At 40.1% G+C, this 27,433-nt stretch overlaps 1 protein-coding gene across 2 annotated transcripts; it reads left to right on the top strand.

Moving 5' to 3' along the window:
* Positions 1 to 1,819: 1,819 nt before the first annotated feature.
* ACTR3B (actin related protein 3B) lies at positions 1,820 to 26,786 on the top strand. Of its 2 annotated transcripts, none has more exons than XM_084280494.1 (12): positions 1,820 to 1,980; positions 9,171 to 9,226; positions 11,023 to 11,147; positions 12,145 to 12,255; positions 12,638 to 12,733; positions 12,881 to 12,988; positions 15,022 to 15,165; positions 15,808 to 15,981; positions 18,378 to 18,470; positions 24,599 to 24,724; positions 25,171 to 25,254; positions 25,830 to 26,786. In XM_084280494.1, exons 1-12 carry the CDS (start codon positions 1,937 to 1,939, stop codon positions 25,962 to 25,964), a joined length of 1,296 nt encoding a protein of 431 aa, XP_084136620.1. In that variant the 5' UTR covers positions 1,820 to 1,936; the 3' UTR covers positions 25,965 to 26,786. The 2 variants fall into 2 exon arrangements, with proteins under 2 accessions (XP_084136620.1, XP_084136619.1); XM_084280493.1 differs by having other exon boundaries at positions 25,826 to 26,786.
* The last annotated feature ends 647 nt before the right edge of the window (positions 26,787 to 27,433 follow it).

The raw sequence follows: 27,433 nt of genomic DNA, 5'->3' as shown, positions 1-27,433 counted from the left end.
AGTTTCAGAGCACAATTTTTGCTCCAGGTTTTCCATGTACTTGTCTCTCTGTTTCTTAGACTATAGACAGATGTCATCTTCTGGATCCAGCTGGAACAGCTTAAAACGTTACTGTGATTTATCCCTCCCCTCACTTCTGCTAACAAAGCAACTTAGTTTGAGTGTTCCCTAACCCACTTCAGGCACAATCAACCAAGTCAGTGCATTTCGCCTACTTATACTGTTTGAACTCTCAGCTGATTCCTCTTGAAGTGGGTTAGGGGGCACTCAAAGAAGCAGCTGGGAGAGCTATGGGGGTAGTAATCAATGCCCCAGGGATCCTGATAAACAGCTTGAGAAGAGAAGGGCCGGGCACAAATGTTTTAAACCCCTGCAGCTGTTTGCAAATTGGATGTCTATGTAGGCTGCATGTGAGCTATGTCAAAAGAAAAATGTTGAAAATGATAAGAAAGTTTACGGTGATGTGCCCATATAGCATATGAGAAGATATGCTCTGAGCCCAGCACAGCATATTGTGCAACAGCATGGGAGAGGGGAAATTTTGGCCAGGAAAGTCAAAGCATATTCTTTCTTTTATCTGTTGGATGCTAAAGCAGCACTGTTCACGTGCTGTTTTGATTTGACTGGTCTGAAAAGGGGGGCAGACAATTTCTATCCAGCTTCAATCCCTAATCCTGGAGCCTACTTACTACAGCCTGAGAATTCACTGATAAGGGAGCCCTTCCAACAAACAAATTGGGCTGCCTTCCACCATACTCTGTGTCTTCCAAACTCTCCAAGGGGAACAGAGTGAACAAATCTGTTGAATGAGTGTGCTCAGTTTGTGGCAAATGGCTGAACAACCTCCCCCTAGGGCATACACACAGTCTAGAGCCATCCCACAAACGCTGAGTCTGAGGATCAGAGGCTACATCTCATTCATTTTCTTACACAAGCCCTCTGCCTGCATGAGCCTGTAGTGTAGCGATGCAGAGCTGGGAGAGGGTCACAGAAAACTACACCCTCATGAGAAACACACTTGTTCTCGTGGTTCATGGCTGGGCCCAGGCATCTGGAGGGTCTATTTCTGGTGTTACCACGCACTCAGTGTGACCAGGGCTGAGTCACAGCTGAGCCATCATTACCCTGTATGTAAATTAAGTATCAACAACTTTGCAGGTGATGTTTGTTGCAGCCAATTTATATTTTTTTTAAAGTACTTTAAGTGTACTAGTATATTGTATCATGGGGCTGTTCACAGCTGACCTGGAAGGATTTATGGGCTGTAGTGTGGCCACCTGCATCCAGAGGAACACAGCTTTGTGTTTTTCACAACTCACTGGCTCTATGTTGGTATTTTTTCCTGCGGCAAACCCCACCTTCACTGAAACGTGAACTGTGAGGCAAGCCCTGCTCTGAATGGCAGCACCATCTGCAGTGTTTGCTGGGGGGTGGCGAACCCTTTCTTCACCCTCGCCCATGCACTGTACCTTCTGTGGCCACACACGGCTTGAAAGGAGCTTCAAAGCTTATGAAACCCACCCTGGCCAGCGTGTTCTGAGACACTGCCCTAGATGAAGGAGCACCCCTCAGAAAGCTCTAAGACGACTACAGCATCGAGCCCAGAACAAGGCTCCGAATCCGCTGACGCGCACATAGCTCCTGACAAGCCGCCAGTAGAGCCCATGGCAATACCGGGACCACCCGCCTCACCCTGCCTTACCCGCCGCCCCGCACCGCCCTGACCCAAGATGGCGGCCCGCAAGCGGCGGGGGCGGACGGCGGCAGGGACCGCATCACGTGGCGGCGGCGGGCGGCGCATGCGCCCTGGGGGCGGCGCTGGCAGGCGGCTGCATGGTGCCCGCCGCTCCGCTGCCGCCGATGCAGTGAGGCCGGGCCGGGGGAGCCGGCGGCGGCCTGGATGGTGGCGTAGGGCCCGCGTTGCCGGCTCCCCAGTATGGCGAGCTACCTGCCCCCCTGCGTGATAGACGGAGGCACCGGGTGAGTGCGGGGAGGGAGGGACCGGCGCTGCCAGTCTCCTTTCTGGGGGGCGGGGGGGTGTCTCCGCCTTGCCGGCGCCCCTCAGCCGCCTCCCGCCGCCGGTGAGGCCCTCAGCGGGGAGTCCCTTCCCCTCTCTCGGGTCCGGCCTCCCGCCGTGTGTCCCGGGACCCCCTCGGCCTGTCATCCCTGGAGCGGAGGGGCTTTCTTTCCTCCGGGCACCTCTGCCGCTGGGGCCGCCGCTGCTGCCCGCCGCCTTCCACCGAGTACCCCCGTCCCGTCCGTCCTTCCTGCCGTTGGGAGCCCAGAGGAGGGCAGCCCGCCTGTGTCCCGGCCGTGTGTCCCGGGCAGGCCGTGTGCCCCCGGGCATCGTCTGTCTCCATGTGCCCTTTTCTCTCGGTGCCAATTTTCATTCATGTTCGCTGACTTTAAACTGTTACATAATAAAACCTCTAGAATTGAGGATGGCTTAATTCAAGTGGCTGCCTGGAGAGAGTAGACGTTTGCTTTGCCTGGGAGCTACAAGCGCTGCCACTGGTCCAGAGGCAGGTGAGGTGCACTGGGCTGCAGTGTCTCCTCATGACCGCAGTGGCCTTGCCGGGTTGCATCTCTAGATGGCATGAGCATCTTAAACCTTTCCAGGTGTTAATTGCTGGCCAGCAATGGGATAGGACCTGGCCGTCTTCTAGGTCATCCCTTCTTTGCCTTTGTCAATCATTCAGAGATTTATTCTACACTTAGCCAAACCACGAGTTTTATAACTCACGGGTCTTTTGAGGACTAAAATGAATCTGAGTTGCAGAGGCTCTGCTCAGGAGGTGTTTCAGGAACAGGTCTTTCCTACTTGTCTGTAACTAGAGAAGACCCATTCATAATCTGATAGACCAGTTCCGTTGTGCCTCAGGAGTGGGAAGTGTCAGAGGCAGCTATAATGGATATACTGAGTATGTGGTGTGTTATTGCAAATATCTTTCCTTTAGCCAAAGTTATAGACAGCTCTGAGCTGGAGAGGAGACAAAACTTGTTCATCTTAATCCAAACCCCAAACCAAACAACGTTCTACAGATAACCAGAGGAAGCACTTTGCAGTGGTATAGTGTCACAGTACCTTCTCCTGCAAAAGGTGTTTTGTGTTTTGAAATACATCTTTATTCAACTGTAAGAAAACTTCAAAACCACTCTCACTCTGTTTCAGTTTATACCTTATCCTATCAGAAATAGTCGCTGTCCCCCTCCATACTGGAGTCCACATACAGAAATTTTGGGGGTAGAATAGATGCCAGGTTCCATCTTGCATGTAATTCTGCCTATCAGTTGGATACCTCTTGGTAGTTTCCCAGAGTTCCTTTGATTTATTTGTAAAGGTATTTTAAATATCCATTCTCTACACATCTGTTGGTGTTACAGGAATATAACTTGACAGGTCTTAAAGAGTTTTTTGAGGAGAGAAATGGAAGCTCTAGGTGGATCCTTTAAAATAGCTACAGTGTAAGCTACAAAACCCAGAAAATGCATGAAATACAATGTCTGTTGCTGAACATCTCCTTTGCTTTCAGTTTGTGGAGCGATTCCAGTGTTGCACTAGCAGTAGATACTGCTAATCCAACGGCTGTGCAAAATAAACAAGGACAGAAAAGTTTATTGTGCTGTTTCAGGGAAATAATAATTACATGGAATTATTAAGCCGAATTTCTGAAATTTATTTAGTGCTTGCCTGGGAAAAACTGCTGGATTTTGTGTATATTAGTGTGTTTCAGGAAGGGTTGGGATACTCCCTAAATGATGCAACTTTGCACTTCCATGCCTCTTAATTCATACATGGCAACGTGGTGTCTCTGCTGACGGGACTTCTGCTTGGTTTCGCAGCAGCACATTGAAATATGGAAGACTTTTCAGCAAGGAGATTACTGAATTTGCAATGAGTTGTCTTGCAGAATTCAAGGAGAAATAAAAGTCTGAACCAAAGCAGCCAAAAGAAGTAGCTTGACTCATTGATACGCAGTCTCTGGAATTTTCCTCTGTGTGGGCTGAAAACCTTCTTATTGTTAGAATGAATCTACTTTGGGTTACAAGCCTCAAACAATTCATCCAAATTATTCATGAAAAGGCTTTCAGATGAAAAACTTGGAAGAGCATAGCGGAACGGGAAAGGTGTATGCAGACATGTGGAACATTATGTGTATAAAATACACTTTTCTACTTACATCTCTGGTGCTGAATGAGGTGCTTTGTCCAGGCACTAATCCCTCTTCTTTTTTTGTAAGGGGATTTGAGAACTTTGTGAAAAGACTCTTGTTGTTTTGCAAGTAAGGAGCCTGGTTTAATTTACTGTTGTTTGCAGCCATAGGCCTCAGTCCTGTAAAATGCTGGAATTTCTCACAAAAAAAATTTAAAAAGGGAACAACAGGTATATAGAAAATAGGTACAGACCTTTACTGAGAAACATAACGTCGTAGCAGGAGAGGCTAACGTTCCTTGTCTCTGTTGGGTACATGACTGGAACTTTCTTTATAAATAAAGACAGTTTATGACAGATTTGGCAGAAGGTGGTAATAATTTGCTATTATCTTTGCTGTTTGTGTTTGGAAATGGCTCGTCCTGCTTCGGTTTTGATCATGTGTTAGGTTTTCCTTGTGATCAGTTTACACATTGCTATTGGGCTTTTTATGGAGAAGGGTGTGCTATTTTTAGTTTCTGAGGACTACCAGGCCTCTCTGGGGTGGCTGTTTGGAATCGCTTTAGACTTTGTAACTAGTTTTATTAACTGGCATTTAGCTGTGGGACATCAGAACGCTAGTAGGTGGGTGTGTGAAACAAAGATGTCTCAAAATACCTCTCTCCTCTTCAGTGTGTGTATTTGCAGACACTGAGGAATACTTCTATTTTGGGTGTATTTTATTGATGTCACTTCATTTTTTCTTTTAGTAAAGAAAAATGACTTTGTCAAAGCCTTACTGATGAGCTTGGAGTTAAATACTTGATTTCTGGAAGAGGTGAACTGGACTTATCTTAAAACATGAAGCTTAGGGTGTTTGCTATTGGGCTGTTAACATGTTCTGAGGTTCCAGCTATCTTTATTTATGTTTTCCACTTTTTACTATACTTCTGATACTAAAAGAGTTGCTTCAGCCAAGCATTACCTGTGATACTTACATGTGAGACTTGTGAACAGGCATTATTGTGATTGTGGTTCTGGGTCTAAGGAGCCTGGGTTAATTAACTTGTTTATAATCAGAAGCTTCACTTCTGTAGAGGGCTAGGTGCTCTCAGAAAAGCAATGGCTATTAATGTATGCTTTATTCTTATAGTGGCTGCTGGCGCTCCTGGGTAAACTGAGCAGACATAATACTTTTCTTTTTATTCCTGTTTGATATTTCCTCCTTCATCTCGTCCTTCTTCATTCCCATTCCTTCGTCACATCCTCCTGCATTTCAAAAGCACCTTTCCACATCTTTATGGAGCTCTCATGTTGCTAGTTTCTCAAGCATATTTGTACTAATGATAATACAGTCTGTTTATGACAGCATCGCATCACAGTTGTTCTGGCAGTAATAACTGTTAGTTACTTACCATCTTAGCTGTCTGAGACAGTGTTCTTTTTACAGAGGTTATTTTTTTGTTTGTTTACAGGACTTTAAGCCATTTTTGCTGTTTACAATCACTTCATATCTATCTCTATGGAGCTTTTTTGTTTGTGTGGATGTAACACGTTGGGTTAGAGATCTGGACCAAAAAGCAATAGAATCTGAGGAAATACTAAAACATTCACAGCTGGGTTTTGGTCTTTTACATACCTGTCCAGAGAAAAATTGGATGTCTTGCTGTTTTGAGTTGAATAAAGCAACTGCCTGAGTTTGTGGTTTGTAAATGCCTAAATGGTGTTGTTCTCGTGCTTTAGTAAGAATTTTCCCAAACAAATCTTTACGCTTCAAAGTGGTTGATGGTGCAGAAGAGAACAGGGTTAGAGGGTGACCATTCCTCATGCAAAAGATGTTGAGTCGGATTTGTGTGCTAACTAATCACCTGGGAAAAACAGTATGGAGGGAGGAAACAACTCTTATTTTTAGAAACTGCTTGTTCCACCAATATATAATTTCCAGTAGATTTTTTTTTTTTAATAACTAGTTCCTCCAAATCCCCTTGTATGAAATAGCCTTAGTTTATTGGATCAGTCTTCTACTAATCTTTAATGCAGCTTTCAGTATCCTATATTTTGGAGAGTTTCCAGTATGTTCCTATCTCACTGGCAATAAATCTGCTACTTTTAATGAAATTAAGTTGGAATGCTGATTCTCTACACATTCCCTACAGCTGTCTCTGTAATTCACAGATCACAAGATGTTGCATTACCATTAGTCTGCTAGGCTGTAACCCAGGAGAAAGAAAACCATGTTTTAGATGCTTAAATATTCATTGGAGAAGGGACTGGAGACCAGGTAACCTCTCTAACTGTTTAAATCCAGAGCCTTTCAGGTCAATGAATATTTAAATATCTTGTATAAAAGGAAACAATCTCTGTAGGAGGGCCTGGAAGTGGGTCACCCAAACACTTTAATGTACTCTTGGGTATGGCTTTGGAAGGTGGAATGTCTTTGGGTCCTGCTGGGCAGAAGGAAAATCTGAGACTGAGTCTGGCACATTCAGAGTGAGTAGGCTACTGGGTAGGTAAGGGCAGCACAACCACAGCATCTTTTTCCTTCTCTTCCTCAGTGGTTTTGAGAGTAGTTTGAGTTACCCTCCTTTTTTGGTTTTGTTAAAACACCTGAAATGCATCTGCTTGTTCAGGTCTCTCTCTCATTTGATGCTAAATAGATATTTTTTTTTAAACAGCAATTTTTTTTGCCACTTCCTTGCTTTAACACTGAACTGAGAATTTAGTTACTCATAGTTCTAGTATCAATCCTTTCTGAAATCTTTCCAGATGCTATCTTTTCTGAGATGTGTTCTTTGAACAGAACTATTTTTCCTTGATACTGAAGAATAAGGTTGTACCATATTTCTAATTGGGGTTAATTCAGCTAATGAAAAAAACCCAAATCTGTAAAATACTGAGCTATAGGCTTTTGGTACCTTTATAAATTATTCTAGTAGGAGGATCTGATCTCTACTTGAGAGGAAAGGTAAAACTATTGCAGCCTGACAACCCGAGTTGACTTTTTGAGGGTGTTTTCTTTTTAATACTGTAGGTGGGTGTGAGTTTAGCATGTGTGTAGAGGGGGGGGGGGAAAGATGGCAATCTGAATTCACCTCTTGGCCAGAGAGTTTAAGAAATGAGTTTAAGAAATGAGTTATATTGCAGGAACATGTAATTGCATGTGTGTGTGTGTATGTATGCACACACGTGTAATTATATATAATGTATTGATATATATAAATGTATAAAAATATATATACATTTTTACATGGTTAGGTATGTGTGTATACATCTTAACTCTGTTTTTTGTCACTGGGCCATTTTCCTGAGCCTGATTGCCTTTTCTAAGGCTCAGAACTAGGTCTCTTGAATCCAAAAAGCTTTCCTTGGTCCTCGCTGTGTGCATTTGAGCAAAACCCATTTCAGAGAGAAAAGAAGTATCCTTTAATGTGTCTTAATTCCCAGTGTAACTCCTGTTGTTGCTTTGTTGCTTGTTATGTTTTAATGCTATTCCCTAGGTAGGCCTCATTCTAAAATGTGAAGAAGCTATGCAATAATAATCCTAAAAAGAATTCTTACTAGTAATAGTCTTCTCTACAAATCAGTCTAATTTAATGTCCTGATTATATTTTTTAGAGAGCCACAGAAAGTATGCATAAACATTTTGGATTAGATTGAAAGCATATGCCCGTATAACGATGATTAAAAATACAACAAACCCTTACACCCAAAACACAGGCCTTGCCTTTTTAGCCTTGGGGATTTTTTTTTAACTATTATTTGATGCCTATTGAAGCTATAGCTTTGAAGAGATGTTAAAAATATAATATTTAAATTCCAAAGTCCTTTCTAATTCAGTTTTGATTCCTTTATCTAAGCAAACTGACTCTTAATGAGTGGTTTTATACTAAATATTCTATAAAAGGAAACTCACTGTTTAATCTGTTAATGAAAAAGCAACTCTGCTTTAGCGATGGCATAATATTGTTGGCAAATAATGAGAGTAGGATGTAGACAAAGACCCTAAATTCACTTCAGACTGTGATTGGTCTTGTTCAAGAATGTCATAGCTTTAGGTTTTCATGGTAAAAACTGATGGTAACAATGCTAATTTCCCTCAAATGATTGTATTATTATACTTTTATTCCAATCTATGACAATATTAGGGAAAGATTAAAGTCTCTGTAACCATTCAATTAATTTTGTGGGGTTTTTTTCCTTTGTTTGGAAACTACTTCTGAGTTGGGTTTTGTTTTTGTGTATCCTTCCCAAGGAATTAGAGCTGTTTTGCGTAGTTTGAGTTGTTAATTATTTCTAGTTGCTAAAGACCTACATCCAGTTACACCATGGAGAGATTGAAGGTTTTGTGTGAAAATTCCTGGACTTTTTTTCTTCCCCATTTTATGATTTCTTTTTTTCTCTGGATCCTTTAGTTGTTAAAATAAATACTTTATGTATATTAAAAGAGACAGACCATGCTTCATACTGTGCTGCCCATCTGTAAAGCATTATATCAGTGTGTGCTTGCTTGGGCATAGGATGTGTTCATTACCACTCACAGATACTATACCTGTGACAAAGCTAGTGGTTTGTGCAAGTTGTGAATGGTATTGGGATTGCAACTTAAGTTCTACGGTTCAGAACTCTTAAGACACACTATTGCTTCTTCCCCCCCTGACATCTTTGGTCATGGTAGCCTTCTGAAAGGTAAGATCTGCCCAGCTCCTTTTTTGCCAATGAATGTGGCTTTCCCATCTTTTGTCATAACTGGTCAATGGGATGGAGAAAGTAAAAGCTGAGTTTTCAGATTTCATAGTATGGGAAAAAAACATTATTAAAACTTGCAAGCTGAAGGTGTCTGGAAAATAAATAACACCTAAAATATTTACCACTTCTGAGTTTGCTTCTCAGCAGGATGACACTTGAAAGCATAACCCAGAAAGCTGTAGATGTGGTGTATGATTATTTGGCCCTATAGTGAATTGAAAAGTATTTTTTTCTTTTTTTTTTTTTTTACATCTAAGTGCTTTTAATGACCTTGTGATCATTCTTTTTCTAGGTATACGAAACTTGGCTATGCAGGAAATACAGAACCTCAGTTCATTATCCCATCATGTGAGTAACTTTTTGTCCCTCCAGATTCTAATGTACACAGCTACACTGCTCATGGAACAGGTTTGTGAGTAAATTATGTGCTTTCCAACTGAGCCTTCATAGTCTCTTGTCCATCTGGGAAGTGATATTCATTGTGTTAGCATCTTTGGCTAGAGTGTAGCTAAACAGAACTCCTTGTTTGCACTTAGCTAGGACTGTTGCTCATTAAATCAGCTTTTGGTTGCTATGACGAAGATGAAGAGAACTCCAGTCCAATTTCCTTTTTATCTCCATTATTTTTCTGCCAGGTCTCTTGAGTAGACAGAATGCAATTTACCTCCTGTCTACCTGACACCATGGTTACTGCCCAGATAATCTGGGGAAAGCTTCCAGTGAAATGAAATAGTAAGGTACAGGTGGTGTCTGCCTTATTTACATTGTCTGGGACTGTAGACAGTTTAATATTCAAAAAAGTTGTTCCAATTAGAAAAATCTTTTTTTTGGGGTGTGTTTTCCATTTAAAATTCTTTTGTTGGGCAAATGTACTCTTTTTTCAAATTATTTTAAACATACTTAAATGTTGTACCTTTCTGGTGTTCTGGATTCTAATGGTCATCTTAATAGTTTCTCTCAAATGCTGTATATATTTATAAATAGTTTCACTGACTACTTATTTACATCTATAATGGCATCTGTTATCCCCACTTAAACACTGCCTTTTACTTTTTGTGAGCTCTGTCAATGAACTATGTATTAATGTACCTAGACTGCCTTGTAGCTGCTCACAGTAGAAAGTGTAAATATAAGGAAATAATAAAGGTAATGGGGAGCCGAAGAGGTGGAGGAGGACATGCTCTTTACAGATGTGGCTGCAGTACTGGTTATGGTCTATTTTAAGCATTGGTAAAAAAAAATTCAAACCTAAACCACTAGTAAAGATTTAAATGTCTTATGTTAAAGAAGTGGGATAGCAGGAGTTTCCTGTGAATTTGTTATAAATCCTGTTTTTTAAAACTGTATACTTGTTGGGGCTTAGATGTGCTTCCAAAAGAATTGTTTGCCTTTCAGTAAATTTTGGTGCTGATAGTATTTGGTGTGTTTGTAGATGATGCCTGTCTGCTCTCCATTTTCTACTGTATATTACTTACATCCTGTTACGTGACCTATTCGAAGAAATCTGTATATAAATAAGGTTATATTTTAAGCATACTTTATTCCATTTTTATTTATAGCTTGCCCCAGATTTGGTTTTTTGCTGTCTCATCTTCTTGCCTATAGCAGCCATCATCTAATAATTTTAGTGATAGTTGCAGCCTGCTAATGGGAAGCATAAATGTCTCCAAAGATTTCTGTGTCACACTGTAAATTGATTTCTCCCCTTCCTTGTTCTTCTCACCAACTGAGATAATAACTCCAGTAGTTATTTCTGAAGTACATGGTTTATTTTCTTCTCCTCCTGTGCTCTTAATTCTCAGAGTTAAAACTCAGAAAATCACGTTGCTTACTGGCTAAAAGAGTATCTCTGGTGGAATGCTGCACTTGCACAGGTTTAGTGACTGCTGTAGTCTGGAGCAGAACACATTTTTAAGGTTTTCTGAGTTATGATTGATATGAATGAGGCATGGCTGGCCAGAACCCTGTGTGTCACAGTAAGAATGGACAAGATATATTGGCTTGTCCTAATTTCAGCTTTGTCAAAACTATACCTTCTATGTCCAAATTTTTATTTATGGAGAAGAATTCTTAATTAACTAATTTTTTTTTATTTACCTGGTTTAATTTTGTTTTAATTTCTTTGGGTTTTGTTTTTTTTTAAGGTATTGCAATCCGAGAATCAGCCAAAGTAGGTGACCAGGCTCAGAGGAGGGTAATGAAAGGTGTTGATGATCTGGACTTTTTCATAGGAGATGAAGCCATAGATAAACCTACCTACGCTACAAAGGTAAGCATTGAGTGTTTTTAAGAAGTCTTTCCAGTGTTTCACATTTTTATTAGTATCTGGTTATCTAGGCCTTACTGGTAACCATTTAAAACTCACATTTAATTTTTGTAAAGAATTTTTGTTGCTTTTTAAACACTGCATGGTTTTATTCATGGCTCCACCCTTTCTAAATGTCGGTTTTACCAGTGCTGACCTGTATCATGGGTGCTTGAATGCTTTTGTAAATATTCATCAATACAGTGCAGCTGTTCAGTTTTCAAAACTATTATTTATTAAAATAGTCATAAACACTGAATACTTAAATTCTTGCTGAAAATGTATTGTCTTAACGTGGCATATGAACTGGGGAATGTGTTGGATACTTTTGCTTCAGGGAACGTCACAATTGTTTTGCGGAGGGCTGTCTTCAATGCAGCTTTTCTGTGAATCATATTTTCCATACCCAAGTAAAGGACTTCTTGTACTTACAAAATGTTACTGGCTTATGAATTATGTGGAAAAAATCATATTTTATACATCCTACTGTATTACTTAAATGTCAGCTCTGTTCTTAACATTGAACAAAATGTAAACATCATCCCTGCCAGAATTTTCGTTGAAAAATATATAGCCTATATGGTCTTTACTCCTTTTTATAGGTTGGAAAGCATATTGAAGACAAGTGTGATTTTCAACTTAATAAATGATAAATTTGATACAAAGAGAGGTTAAAACACACTGCTGCGATAGAGCAATAACAGATTTAGGGATAGAGTCTGAATTCTGGCTTCAAGTCATGCAAGATAAAAATCACAATTTGGAGTACCTGGGAGTAGCAGATAACTTCAAATAGTGCCTCTAAATTAAAATTAGAATGGAGGATTTGGTAAGGTAACCATGAGATGAGGTGTTTTTATTCTAGCAGAAGATGTAAGGCTTTGGGGACTTTGGCTGTTCCTATTTCTGGATTTGTTTATGCTTGCATGGTCTAGAGTGTTGATGAGTTTTCTTGCTCCAGTGGCCTATACGACATGGTATTGTTGAAGATTGGGACCTCATGGAAAGATTCATGGAGCAGGTCATTTTTAAATACCTACGAGCTGAACCTGAGGATCACTATTTTTTAATGGTGAGTTAATGAGACTGGGTAAGAAAATATTTTTGTAAGGGGAAAGCTAAGTAATATTTGGAGCATAAGTAGCTGTTGGAGGATTTTTCTCTGTATATGTCATGTATTTCTTCAGCAAGAAAAGGTTAGGGGTAGGGGAAGAGGAAAGTAATCTGTAAAGCTACATACAACCTAATCCTGTTCATTTTGCAATGCAGGCTACTACAGATTGGATTTTGGTTTGAAAAACCTTCACTTGTTTTGTTTAAATTTTACTGGAAACTTTCTGTTTTGAGTGCACTGAAAATATTCAAAGTTTGATGACTGCCGTACCCAGCGAGTCAGTACGTGAACTATTAAGACTATATTGAGATGCTTTTTTCAAAACTCTTTTATTTTGCAGACAGAGCCTCCATTGAACACACCAGAAAATAGAGAGTATCTTGCAGAAATCATGTTTGAATCATTCAACATACCAGGACTTTACATTGCTGTTCAGGTGAACAAAGTGAATGTATACTTCTAAAATACAGTATAGCTGCAGTATGTATAGTCTTCTGTACACCTAAAATGATTGAAACAGTATTTTCTGAGATTGTAATTTAGCACACACTGCCTGCTGCTAAACATAAACTTTCTCCTGTAGGCAGTGTTGGCCTTAGCTGCCTCTTGGACATCGCGGCAGGTTGGAGAACGTACTTTGACTGGAATTGTCATCGATAGTGGTGATGGTGTGACCCACGTCATTCCTGTGGTATGTAGCGGGATGCAGTTTGAGATAATCAGTGGTTTGGGCATGGTTTGTTTACTATAGGTTCATGTAAGAAGTGTTCCTCCAACCTTTCTGCTCCAGTGTGGGGTCCCACCCACAGGAGACAGTCCTCCATGAACTTCGCCAGTGTGAGTCCTTTCCCACCGGGCTTCAGCTCTTCACCAGCTGCCCCAGCATGGGGCACTTCTATGGGGTGTAGTCCTAGAATCTCCAGCCTGGTCCCACATGTAGTCCCAAGTCCCTACCCCAACAACCCTGCTCCAGTGTGGGTTTCTGTCTCTGACTCCGTGGGCTGCAGGCCTGCTGCCAGGGGCTTGCTCCAGCACGAGCACAGCATCTTCCATATGTCTCCACCCGTTCCAGTGTGGGGCCTCTCCATGGGCTGCAGATGGGGTCTCTGCTCCCCATCATCTTCCATGGGCTGTGGGGGGACGCTCACTCCACCCTGGGTTTCTCCACAGGCTGTAGGGGAATCTCTGGTGCCTTGGAGCGCCTCCTCCCCCTGCTTCTTCACTGACCCTGGTGCCTGCACATTTCTTAGATCATCTCACTCCCTTCTCTGGTGGCAAAAAGTGGTTGCTAGCTTGTTTTTTCTGCCAGATGTGATTCACAGAGACGCTGTGACCATTGCCGATGGGCTTGGCCTTGGTCAGCAGTGGGTCCAGCCTTGAGCCCAGCTGGTATTTACTCTTTGGGTCTACAGAAAGCTTCTGGCTGCTTCTTGCAGAAGCCAGCCTTGCAGCCTCCCACTTCTCCACCAGAACCTCACCATGTAAAACCACAATAATCATGTTGAGACAGAACTTCCTGTGTTCCAGTTTGTGCTCATTGCCCCAGGTCCTGTCACTGGGCACCACTGCAAAGAGTCTAACGCCATTCTCTAGGCACCCACCCTCTAGATATTTATAAGGGTTATTCCAGATCCTTTCTCAGTCTTTTCCAGGCTAAACAGTCCCAGTTCTCTCAGCCTTTTCTTCTATGAGAGATGTTCCAGTCCTCTCATCATTTTGTAGTCTTCCACTGGACTCTCCAGTAGTTCCCTGTGTTACTTGAACTGGGGAGCACAGAACTGGATGCAATATTCCAGATGTGGCCTGCATCTTGATTGTTTAATACAACTGAAAATATGTGTGTTTTTATCATTTCACTGTATTTTAGCAGTTAGGGATTTCTGCTTGTGTAGAAACAACTACAGGCTGATATAAATCCGCATTCATATACATGGTCTTGCTCAAATGGCTTAATTATGTTAGGATGTTAAAAATACAGTGTTACCTGTGCATACTAGCATCTGTTCTGTTGATGTCGTTTGTGTATTTCTGAAGCATACAGTATGCTTGAATGATCACTTCAGAAATGAAAATTTGATTCCCTTTAACTTCATCTGGCGTGTCAGCATTAACCAAGTCTTCTCAGTATTTTCTCCATGCAGGAAATGCTGTTTTCCCAGCATTTGATGTATGAAGCTCTTAAAAGGATAAAAACAGCAAGGGAAGAAATAACATTAGCTCAGCAATACCAGTGTCTCTAGTAAATGCATCCTGGAAAAAAAAATAATCAGCAAATAGAATTCTTGTTTTCATTGTGCTTACCATTAAATACTACTTCATGGTGGTTTTCTTGTGTGAGGATTTCAATATATGTTATGCTTTTTCCTGTTCAGTCTTTACTCTTAAACAGGACCTGAGTGGTCTATTTATATTACGTTTGCTTTTCAGATCATGCCTAAAAGGAACCATCTGACCACATTTTGCCTACTAATGTGTGCAACATTTTTTTCATGTATCACTTGCATATATATTAGATAATCAGTATGTTTACATGTGGCAATCAAGGTCATTTAAATAAAAATAATATCCACTATTCAGAGTTGCATATTTTTATAGTAATTTTACAGTTTCAAGATTTTAATTAAAAATCAAAACAATTATAAAAAATGAATGCTAGTTTTGCTGTTAATTATTGACACACAGTATGTTTTTCTCTTTAATATTTTTTCCTCTCCTCCTACATAGGCAGAAGGCTATGTAATTGGAAGTTGCATCAAACATATTCCTATTGCAGGTAGAGATATTACCTACTTTATTCAACAACTCCTAAGGGAAAGGGAGGTGGGAATTCCTCCTGAACAATCTCTGGAGACAGCAAAAGCCATAAAGGTACACCCTTTCTTTATCTCTTAATAAATAAAGAAAAGTCTTTGAGCTAATTTTTTGGCTTTAACAAGTTGCCAGTGGCTCTCTTAAAAATGCAAATGTAGGCAGTGCATTGTAATTACACAAGCTTCTGGTTGTTTATCCAATCAAGTGCGGGGGAAGGAGAAAGAGGAAGAAAATCTCCATGGAAGACTGTTTGGAGCGAGTATGTTCTGCAGATTAAATCAGCTTTTTAAGCTTTAAATTTGTTTAAAATTTGCTTTCTAATTTAATATAAAAAAAAATAAACGTTTATAATACTGGTGGGGTGATTGTGTGGAATTGATCTTGCAATGAGAGCTTGCTGTTGGAAAGGTTTGTCATGATTGACCTAATGGTTGTGGTGGTTTAATTTTGAGAGAGATTAATCTAGAGGCGTCGGTGTGCAATCTTACTGGGGAAAAAAATAGGCCAGGTGAGTTGTCTTGTAGGGTTGTCTGTCTTCAGTAGCTTTTTAGGTGAGACCATTTGCTGAACAGCCCTGTTGTGAGACTGCTGGTGTAGCTTTATTTTCAGATTCTGTTACACTTTATTTTAAAGATGGAAGAATTATTATTATTATTATTATTATTATGGCAATTTCTAACACATGGTATTTCTTTCCAGGAGAAATACTGTTACATTTGCCCTGACATAGTGAAAGAATTTGGCAAGTACGATGGAGATCCTCGAAAGTGGATCAAACAGTACACTGGCATCAATGCAATCAACAAAACCAAGTTTGTTATAGATGTCGGTTATGAAAGGTTCCTCGGACCTGAAATTTTCTTTCATCCTGAGGTAAGAGTAGGGACTAGGGATTCAAAGTTAGTGAAACTTTACTGTTTGAATAGAGGGGGAAGGTACAGTCATTTTTGGAGCCAGTGCGCCATCAGGTGGAAGAAGGTACCAGTACAGTCTGCTGGCTGAAAGCCATGGCCAATCTCAGATAACAAGCACAGAAAACCCTGAGTAGCATTGCATCGATAATATTTTAAATCAAGGACGCTGGCTTTAGTATACTTTGTCTCTTGATACAGAGTCAATTTATGAAGCATGGATGTTAAATGTGTCCTTGAAGTAAGTCTGTTGAAATTTGTGTTGCTGTGGCTATAAGTAACATGTACAGTTCTAGGAAATGTTACAGTACTGAGTCTGTCTGGTTTTTGGTAGTTCAGTTTGAGTGAGCTTCAGGCAATTTTGGTGTTGTGGGAGATCAAAAAGTCAAGTTTTAATGTTACAGCGTAGTAAAGAAGGTTCTCTCCATTCCTGTGTGCTGTATTCGCTTTATTGCTGTTAAAAATTCCAATAGATACACACTAACACTGGTGAAGTTTCTCTTTGTCTATCCTTGTCCTGTCTATCCTTACTGTTGGAAGAATATTTAAAAAAAGATAGTTTTCTCACCTCTTCTTTGAATTGCAGCCTGAATCTCTCTGTAGCCAGTTTATAGCCATCTGATCATTTGACAGCATTAAAAACTGTCTTCTCCCTCCCTTCTGTTCACCCATGGGATCTTACAGAATGGCATTGAATCTCATGTCAGACATTGGTTTAATAGTTCATCTTTTTATAGCCCCTTCAAAGACTGTTAGGAACAGGATAAAGGATTAATTTCTGTTTTCCTTATTTCTTGATAGTTTCTTGGCTATTTTTGAAAAAGAAACCCACCAAAAACTAACAAAAAAACCCCCAACAAACTAAAGTGACTTTCTAGACAAGATAAACAGACTAGATGATACATGCTGCATCCAAAGAGAAACTTTTGCTGGACTTCATTAACACCTCCCTTCAAAGGGTTTCAAGTTAGCTAGGTAAAAGCTGCCTTTGGGAAAGCTGTCTTGTAATCTTTTCCTATTTTCAGTTTACAAATTTTGTTCTGAAATCTTTAATAGTCTTGAAGTTTGGGGTTTGTAGTTATCCAGATTCTCTATCCTCTTTTCAAATTAGCTATTTTTACTTGCTATTCTCCGATTGTATGGTATTTGCTAGCAGACTGCAATTTCACATGTCAGTGCTGTGGTCCCCATTTGGGAGCATGTTATACTTTTCTCTGGATGCCATAATTCCCTTTTCTACCTATTCCTTTTGCCCTGCTGTTGTAGCAATATCTTTGTGGAGAGCTCAGGAGATGTTCTCAGGCTGTAGTTCATTCAGACAAAATTTCTCCAAATGAAGCAACAGCACTTCTTTTCTTAATTTGTATGGCATCATGTTTTATATTCTTGCATGATTAATTATTATTATGGAAATTAGCTTAAATTCTTTGGTATTTTTTGCATCTTTCTTATGGCTCCTGTTCTCCCAACTGACTTCCTTTGCTAATTTCTCTTTCAGTTCGATGTGTACTTGTTGTGTTTTGGCTTTTGTTACTCATCCAGATACTTCATCTTGCTTAGAATGTAAATCCCAAATAGTTTCTACACCTTTGGGAAAGCTTTAAAGTTACTTAATAATATAATCTATGATAATATATTACTGTTTATTCATAATTAATTTAATTTCTCAAAGTTTAGTCTCTAGGCTATGAAGTGGGTTGTTTTTTTTTTTAAAGCTTATGGTAAGTTTTAAATGGAAAATTGCCACTAGTCCAAGAATGTTTGTTTCCCAGCATTAGCAACTCTGACTCTCTAGTATTTATAAATGCAGAAATTCACATAAGCACTGTATTGATGTTTGCATTGATGTGGACTTCTGCTCAAGGCCCTAGAGGATTTATGCCTTTTTGAATATTAGAGATTTTGTGCATGCTTAGAGGAAAAAAAATCTGATTTTTGGTGTTAATGTGATGTGAGTATCTTAGTGAGGTTGAAAATTTTTTACAGGGGAACTTTCCAATTTGCACACTGAGATTTTTGATTTAACTTGAAAGGCAGGGCCACGTAACAGTGTATTTAACATTGCAGAACTCAAACTCATGTGACGTGGGGTAGTACGTCCATAGTGTATGTATTGTGAGCAGTGAATTTATGACTGAGAGAATCTGAATTTTTTAGTGGAAAAAGGAATTCTCATTTCCCTTGTATGGAGGGGGTCTGTTATCATGTAGAAAAGTGGTGAGCAGGAACAAAGCTGGCTGAGTCCCACCTGCCACCTTTAAAAGTGCTATTACAAAATCTTTCTACAGTCTCACTTCTGCCTTTTTGTTTCTCCATTCTTAGGATGAAAAATCTAATGCCTGTTCTCTTTCATTTTAGTTTGCTAATCCTGATTTTATGGAATCCATTTCGGATGTAGTAGATGAAGTTATACAGAACTGTCCCATTGATGTCCGGCGTCCATTATATAAGGTATGGGCTTTCTGTTGTAAGACCAGCTTAATTTATTTATTATTATTAGCATCATCATGATGAAGCATATACATAGATATCTCTTCCCCCACTGAGGGAAGTGTGAACTTTGAATAGGAATAAAGTCAAACGAAGTGCCACTTGTGAATGGAGAGTACTTGATACTTGCTGCTTTTTACTTTCAAATGTGTAACAGTGACCTGATACATTGGTGAGTATCATCCCCAAGGAATTGAGGCAGAGGGATGTTATTTGTATCTGACACTTGTCATGTGTATTCTTGTGTGTGAAGGTCTTCTGGCTTTTGCCCATTTTGAGGGTTGTGTTGTGGTCTCATTGTCTCCCTCCCACACCCCACTTAATTAAGCTGTGCTTTCAAATACATGTGGTTTTTTCGTAGTTCTAACTTGAATCTGCTCAATGTCAGCAGTTTTTGCTAGGTATTGAACCCAGTATTAAAGTACACGAAGACTTAAAATCCTTTAGGAGACAATAATTAAGCCTGCTTAAATTAAACATGCCCAGGGTGTAGTCAGGAGTACTTGTTGGTCACTGATTCTTCCAAGCAATGAAAAGGAAGGTGCTGATGGATATGGCCTATGGCAAAGGTGCTCTGTGTTGACAGCTCATCCTGTGCTTCCTGATTGTTATCTGCTTGTGTCCCTTTCAGAAATAACAGCATAAAGTAACAGCCTGGAGAGGTTTGCTTGCTTGTGGAAAAGGTGGTAGTTTTCCTCACTATTAAACCAAGCATTAAGTTCCAGCTAAGTCATATCACAGCGTAATTCATAAATATTAACATTTTGCAGTCTGTTTTATTTGTCTGTTAAATACAGACAAATGCTTCAGAGCCAATCTGTGGAGCAGGTTAAAATGTGAAGTAGTATAATAGGCTCATATTGGAGTAAATTTTGCAGTATATGTCTTTAGTGGCTTTAAACTTTGGTATGGTACAGAAGGCTTTAGGAAACTCTTAGTGTCTGGTTGTGCTTAGGGTGTCTGCTTTGTTTCCTGCAAGATCAAAGTTGCTGTAGAGTAACAGCTTCATTGCTTGGTGAGGCAGGGATTAGTACTGACTTCCAGAAAGTGGTATTTTAAAAATTGAGGTGAAGTTCCTCTTTCCTCACCACAATCAGCAGGCAGAGAGCTTTCCCAGCTTGCCACTGATGGAGACTTTGTTTTTTCCATTTTCTTTTTCATTATACTTGCTTAATTAAAACAATGCTACACAATTACCTATTGAGTTTAATGATAGATGTTGGTAGTTAATAATGCTAATAGTTGCTATCTTTTTTTAAGCAAGGTCACTGCAAAGGGACGAGCATCTCTGCTCTCCTTGTTCAAAGCAGTATGTAGGTACAGAAGTCCACTCATACCTTCTCTTAGATTCTGTGGTGTGTCAGTTTTGCTTGCCACAGTGCTGAGTGGTGACCAGCCATAGCCCTGCACTTTAGAGCTGGGTTTCCATCAAATGTGTTTGGATTCTTCCCCAGTGTTACATAGACAGTACCTGCAAGTATCCTTCTTGCAGATTACATGAGGTAGGTGGCCTTTGAAGCATTGTTTCACAACCAATCTTTTGATGTCCTACAGTACTTCTCTCTTTCAGTTTTACTGCCAATATCCCTGTTTCCTAGTCTGGTCAACATCTCATAAATCCAGTTATTTTACCTTGAGTTGATGATTGAACCAGCGGGACCTTCAGACTGACTTCTTTAGGCAGATCCCATAGCCTGTAGCTGTTCAGTATCAAGCAAAACCATTCTTTAACATGTGGTGGAGCCTTTTTAATTGTATAATGGTTGCCAACAATGCACTCTTAATTCCCATGATTATGCTCTCTTAATGTGATTGCTTGGAAGAGTTAATTTATATTCTTATTCTGTGTCTAATGGTGAGTTGAGAATTCTAGATTGCTTGAAATGAGCTACTTTCTGCTACAACAGAAGATATGTAGGCTGCAGGGCTTGGAACCGGGGTACTTGCACGCTTGTGTCAGTGTTCCCTCAGAAGGTTAAACAGTAGACTGCCCAGCTCCTAAAAAACCACCTTCAAAGCCTGGAGAGATGTGGGCTGTGGGAAGCTAAAGGGGTGGTAAACATTCCCCTAGCATCACTTCTAACCTGAATTGCCGGTACTTTGTGACATGAGGTACACGTGCGCTGCGTGGTGTGTAGATGGCGCTGTCAGACTGCTGTGCTGAGGCTGGCTGGCTATCTGCGAGCTGCAGGGAGCAGTACAGTCTGGGTGGTTCCCGACTTACTTGCTGTATCAACCCTATTCTTGCCTCTCCTCTCTGAAATTGTACATAGTCTCAAGCAAAAAGCAGGATAGGGTTCAGCTGACTTCTGTTTATCTGTGCTTCAGCAAAATGACAATGTTTGCTATTAATTAGTAAGTACAAAACAGAGAGGCTTTGGTGGAGAGACTGCCAGGCCAGTAGATCTGCATCGTGTTGGCACCGCTGGTAAGACATGGGAAAGGACAGGTATTCTTGCCACATCATGCAGAAGCCCCATGTGATCGGCCCTGTTAGTGTAGCACAGAAGTACTCAGGAGAAGTTCTGTTTATTCCTATCACAGCTGTAATTACATTTATAACACTACCCTTGCTAGCTGGATTAACAGTGGCTCAATGCACCCATGATATTTTGTGGTTACTTCTGTGTCTGGGTGCAGACGTATTTCTGTGGAACAGCACAACTGTAAGTCATGCTGAAGCCTTTTGCTATTACTCCAACTGGAAAATGAACATTGAAAATCGTGACTTTAAAGGAGCAGAAACTGTTTTTTCATAATTCAAAGTCAAACCTATTTAAAAAGTGTTGATCACAATACATTTACTTTTCAATAGTATGTGTTTGGTATGTTTACTTCTCATACTTTCTATACAAGGCTCACAAATATTGCCTAGTTTAATTAAATTAACAGAGGCATGTTGTTTAATTTATTCACTTGCTCATGGAGTGCCTGGCTTCAGCTTGTGAACCTTTTCAGTTTTAACCCATAATAGTTTTTAAGTCCTCTATTGCTCTCATTACATGCCTCTGGTGTGGTTGTGTCATGTTAAACAACTTTAATTTAGGCTACCATTTGGAAAGAAGGGAAACTGGGATGTGTTGCTGAAGTTTGGAATTACCAGAAAAGCAGTGGAAACATCTCGGTTTGATGCTGCAGAGTCTGAGAGTGTCCAGCTGAGAGCGTGCTTGCACCACGTTACAAAGTGCAAAGATGGGCAAACAAGTTCAGCACCTTCTGTTTGGTAGTGTTGAGTTCTGCAGAAGCTAATTTAACTTTTTTTGAATTTTAATGTAAATTTTATTTAGATAGAGATTTCTGTTACAGTAACAGTTGTTCTGTTGGGTAGCTTCGTATCTCTGCAGCATTTCACTGAACAGGCATAACACTAGAAATGGTATGGAGAGAAACTCAATGTCTTCTAGATCATAAGAGAAGCAAAGGGCATGGATGAGAAGTGAGCAAATAAAATTTTTGCCAGCCCTCTGAGATGAGTGTTCAGCCCTCTCTTTCCCTCCAGAAATGGTCAGCTTTCATTATTTACTTGTTGTGATTAGCTTTTTCCAGTGTGTGGAAGGTCTTTATCCCTCTCTTCATAGAACCACAGACTGTTTTGGGTTGCAAGGGACCTCAAAGCCCATCTAGTTCCAGCCCCTGCCATGGACAGGGACACCCTCCACTAGCCCAGGGTGCCTAAAGCCCCATCCAGCCTGGCCCTGAACACTGTCAGGGATCCAGGGGCAGCCACAGCTTCTCTGGGCAGCCTGTGCCAAAGCCTCACCACCCTCACAGGGAAGAATTTCTTTCTTATATCTCAATCTGCCCTCCTTCAACTTAAAGTCATTACCCCTTGTCACTTCCTACCCCTGTAACCAGCCCCTCTCCAGCTTTTCTGTAGCCCCTTCAGGTACTGACAGGCTGCTGTAAACCCAGCAGAAGTGTGTTTGAGCAGAGAAAGATCAGAAGAAGTCTTATTTAAAGGATTCAGCTGGAAACATATACCTAAATGTGAACTTCTTGATGTCTTTTTCTGGGAGGCCAGTGGATTCCCAGGCAGACTGAATGCCCAAACTGTTCTATTTTTCATTAAGTAGTTACTGGAATGACTGTGGTGTGTTTACACTCAGTTTTTCTAGTCAGCATTTGCTGTGAGGGGTGGTTTCTTGGTGGGCCCAGTGCTGACCAGAATGCAGGGGGACTATATGTATAATTAACCATTTTATAATGACAGTTGGTATTACCTAGCTACTTATGCACAAAATTCTGCTTGGCCTGGCTCTTAACAGATACATGATAAGACGACTTACCTTTTTAACAAGCATACCCTAGTGCTTCTCTTCTTGACAAATATCATTGTTAAACTTATTTCAGTGTGTGGAAGTACTTGAATAATTTGAGGAAGGTGTAGCCTCTTGGCTTCTAACCCTGGAATAAGAAAAGATCCTCCCAATGTCACTGCTCACTCTGTAGCTGCATGAGTTGGTCCCTGATATATTAAAAAAATTAGTCTCTGGTGTATTGTGAAATGTACTTGTAGTGGTAACATTGTCCACTTTATGCTGTATACTTGAAGTTTAATTTGCTTTGAATAGAATTATTATTTTCACCATCTTTGGCAACTTCATTATCTTCAGGTAATATTTTCTGATGGCATCTTTTTTAATTGCTCAGGTTGGTGGATGACTTTTTTTTTTTCTCCATTAGCAATTTTCTTTTTCTACATGGAGTGTGTGACCACTTTGAGGTAGAGAAGAGGTGTTCTTGTGTATGGGAGGAGCAGGGGGAATCTCCCTCTTCCATAAATTTTAGGACCAACTGTGTGTTCCCAGCTCCTGCTTACACACATGGCCTCTTTCCGCTCTCCTCTTTCTTTTGGGAAATTTTTCAGTAATGTTATGGGGATGTGTGCTTTTCTTTCAAGTACACCTGCTGTGTTATGCACTTTTCATACTGCATATAATCTGAAACTGTGAAGACATTATATTTTTCATTAATAAACAAACAACTTGTCACTTTACAAGTTGCAAACAAGATTTTCTTTGTAATTTGTTGCTTAAAATCCAAGCAGATACTTCTGTACCCTGCAATGTTTATTATGCATGTCTTTGACCCTGCAGATCTGTGTGCAGACTTTCTGGCTGAAAACAGTGTTTCAGGGATTTTTTTTCCCATTGTTACGTGGGCAAAACTGGTCTGTGGTGTCAAAAACTGTCACTGAGCGGGGATGATCCTTTGACCTGTGTTAGAATGAACTCTTGATCTTGGTGGAGTTCCTGTGGACATGTGTCTTGGGCACACAAGTGTTTTCCATAAGCACTGATTGACACTTTGGTTTGCAGTTGCAGCAGTATGCAAGGGCACACGTGCAGTTTTGTCATAGAGGTCCTCTTTCTGTGTATGAAACACATTTTTGCTGCCACTGATCTGTTCTAGGTTTCCTGTTTTGAATCCCCCCACCTTTAAAATGACTTATGCCTTAATCTATGACTCTGCAACACTATCAGAATTAAGCATGTGACATTCTAAAGCCCCTGTTTATAATCCAAGTAAGAGTCCAAGCTAAGAAGGTTTTGGTTCTGCTCTGAAAACTAAGTAATACGAGGCAAGCAGGTAGAGATAAGACAAATGAAAAGCATTGTGCCTTTCCCTGTAGTGCAGTTTTCTTTGGGAAGTGTGGTACCTTTCTGATGTATTGTTGGATTTGCTGGTTGCTATGTTTAAAAGTTTAACTCAAAAAGTACAAATTGAGTTCTAGGTAATTTTACATCTTATGGAAAGGTGCTAGTAGTAATACGAGGCTAGAGCCTTATTTGTTATCTATATACTGTGAGCATCTATGGGAAACTTCTTAATGTAGCATTTTATTTCTGCTGCTTTGCACGTGTAGTGTACTGGCTCACCATTTTAATGGAATCCTTCTCTTTTCTAATAATGTGTTCTGTATAAAACTCTTCTTTAGAAGGGACCACAGACCTCCTATAGAAATCGAGCAGTGCTTAAGGCGCTCTGTGTAGAGATGTTAAGATCCGAATAGTTACCTCTGTGGTGTTGGCTTTTGGGGAACGTGCTTGAAGATGCATTTAAAGAATGTGTCTCTAATTTCTGTACAGAATGTGGTCCTCTCAGGAGGATCCACGATGTTCAGGGACTTTGGACGACGACTGCAAAGGGACTTGAAGAGAGTAGTGGATGCAAGGTTGCGACTTAGCGAGGAACTCAGTGGTGGTCGGATAAAAGTAAGTAAGAATTTCAGGTGTGTTAATTATGTGAGTGGTGAAAGAAGTAGAGTTCAGGTTTTTCACCTCAGTAGTGACAGTGGAGTGTTGTGAAATGAGTGGTGCGTGTTTGTGGTGTTAAACCTGTTGATAGCTGTGCAGTGTATGAGATGTCTTTATAGGAATCTTGAAGTTACTGTGAGGAATCTCTAAGGACAATTCTGGTTTCCCTTCTAGGAGATTTGTGATCTTAGCAGTAGGCAAGAGGGACTTCTGTTGTGTCTTTCAGAACACTAATCACAAAGAGTTTTATGACTTGTTCTTCTACGGAACCGTGGCACACTGAGTAATAAGTGTGAGATAGTGATGTGCATAGAGGGGTGAAGATGTCTGGGTCTGAGCATTTTGAGTTTGTAAGGATCTTGTCAAAAAATGTCAACCGACTAAATTTGAACTGTTTTTCTTAGCCCAAACCAGTTGAAGTTCAAGTGATAACACATCACATGCAACGTTATGCAGTTTGGTTTGGTGGCTCCATGCTGGCTTCGACAGTAAGTCTTTATTAAAATCATTCTCATTTTCTTTTTTCCTCATTGTATATTGTCTCCCAGCTATATTCGATCGGAGTACTAAGTTTTCAACCTTTTCACTGTGACAGCCTAAACTGTGTCACCTTCTAAAATCCTTACACCACTTCTATCTTGGTAAGATATGTGCAGGGCAAGTGGGAGCTTTACTTGAGTAAGGGTATCATGATTTGACCTAAATCTGAAGTAGTTTTATATGATAGTTGCAATGTAGTATAGGCTCCTAATGGATGGTTTAAATGAGAAGCAAATACAGGAAAATGGGAGCAATTCCTCTGTCCAAAGTGGGCTTTCTTTTTGCTTATTTGCTTTGTTTAAAAGCAGTTTTCTCTCCAAGCAAACTTTTATTGATTAGTAGTATTCATATCATAATATTTCTTGTCTTCTCTTTCAAATTTGTAATACAGAATCACAGTATATCACATCATAAAGCTGCAGTCTACAAAAAACATTAAGGCATTAGTTTATTTGTCATTTTATATAGTATTTTATATATTCTTATGCTTTTGAGGGGATTTGTTTTGTATTTTCATAGCCAGAGTTTTTCCAAGTATGTCACACCAAGAAAGACTATGAAGAGTATGGCCCCAGTATTTGTCGTCATAATCCTGTTTTTGGAGTCATGTCATAACGCTCGCCTGACAGAAACAAGAGCTCTGATACCTTGCTGGTGAAGAAACTCATGTAAAGCAGAGGAAGGCAGCAGGTACTGTATATACTGAAGCAAGATGTGGTTATCTCTTGGAAGCATTTGGATCACCACCGTGCACTAAAGCACAACTTACAGCCCCAGGTCATTTCAGTAAAAGCCATTTCTCTGCTGACTACTGTAAAGCCTATCCTTCTTTCTTCCTAAATGTGAGGTAATTGAAAATAGGTAAGTCTTGGTTTAGGAGGTTGTGCAAATACTACTGAAACCGAATCTAGAAGAATAAGGCAGTGTTTTACTGCTTGTGGAAAGATTTAAACCTTTCCCACGTGTGCCCTGATTCTGCAATCAAATCTTTAGCAATGGAGCACTACATACCACATTGCCTTCAGGGGAGTCGGAATGGATGCAGGTACCTGCCCAAAAGGATTCGATTGCAGGATTGGGACTGTACTTTGTAAATGTAGGTTTTTCATATCATTTTGTATTTTATGATATTGGTAGGGTGAATCGATGACTAGTTCTAAGCACGAACAGCTATCAATGTCATGGAGTGATGTTACGCGTTTCCAGGTGTGAGGCATGTATTGGAGTTGTGCTGGTATTTATTTTTTGGGGGGGAAGAAAAAAAAAAGCCATGTATGCTAGAAACTGATTTGTTCTTGTTTGGATGACACAAACTAAGTGATTTTACAGTATTGTATGAAGCTTATTATAGCCACTGTTACTTTGTTTTGAACTTTCTGAAACTGTTTTATAGAAGATGATGTTTTGTTTTTTGATGTTGGTGAGTGGTGGACGACACAAGGGCCTTGCACCAGTGAAATAAAAGCTGTTAACATCTTTATGAATGTTTGTGGTGGTCGTGATTTACATACTCGTCCTTTTTATTTCATAAGGTTATCTTTCCATTTATAGCCAAGGTGGGTAGGATCACTGAAGGTTGGAGGGAACCTCTGTAGATTGCTGATCGGAACTCCTGCTCAGTGCAGAACTCACTTCAAAGTCAGACCTGTTGCTCAGAGGCAGTCAGGTTTCAAATTTCTGTCAGTAGATGTTCATTAACATCTCAGGCAACTTGTTCCAACACTTTAACTACCCTATTTATGGGTATGTGTGCTTGTGTTGTGTACAGGGTGTTTCTTCTTCTATAGTTTAAATCTAAATAGAGTGGGAAATCCTACTTACTGTCTTTGCTGATACTTATCTGATCTGTGTCAGCAGAGCTTTTGTAATGGTTTGTGTAGACCAACAAGAATTTTACAAGACACTTTGATTTGTTTTTAACTGGCATGAGGAGATTGAGACTGAGCAATTATTTGTTCAGCATAAATTAGAAATGAAACAGAATGGGACTCCGTGACTCAATTGTGGTTCCGGATGCTACTGAACTTCAGCTCTGTGTAGAAACACACTCAAGCTTCCTTTGCTCAATTGTCTAAGAAAGAAACTGGTAATCCAGTATAATGTGTACTATTTCAGCTTGTTCTGTGT

This window comes from Gallinula chloropus, assembly GCF_964237585.1.
Source record: "Gallinula chloropus genome assembly, chromosome: 2".
Lineage (NCBI taxonomy): Eukaryota > Metazoa > Chordata > Aves > Gruiformes > Rallidae > Gallinula > Gallinula chloropus.
The sequence above is the reverse complement of the archived record's forward strand: the minus strand, read 5'-3'. Positions and strand labels throughout refer to the sequence as shown.

Excerpts from the sequence above, each read along its gene's own strand:
- ACTR3B (XM_084280494.1), top strand. The coding sequence starts at position 1,937 with ATGGCGAGCTACCTGCCCCCCTGCGTGATAGACGGAGGCACCGG. Across the intron at positions 12,256-12,637 it reads AGGATCACTATTTTTTAATG|ACAGAGCCTCCATTGAACAC; the intron begins GTGAGTTAATGA and ends TTTATTTTGCAG. Across the intron at positions 12,989-15,021 it reads TGACCCACGTCATTCCTGTG|GCAGAAGGCTATGTAATTGG; the intron begins GTATGTAGCGGG and ends CCTCCTACATAG.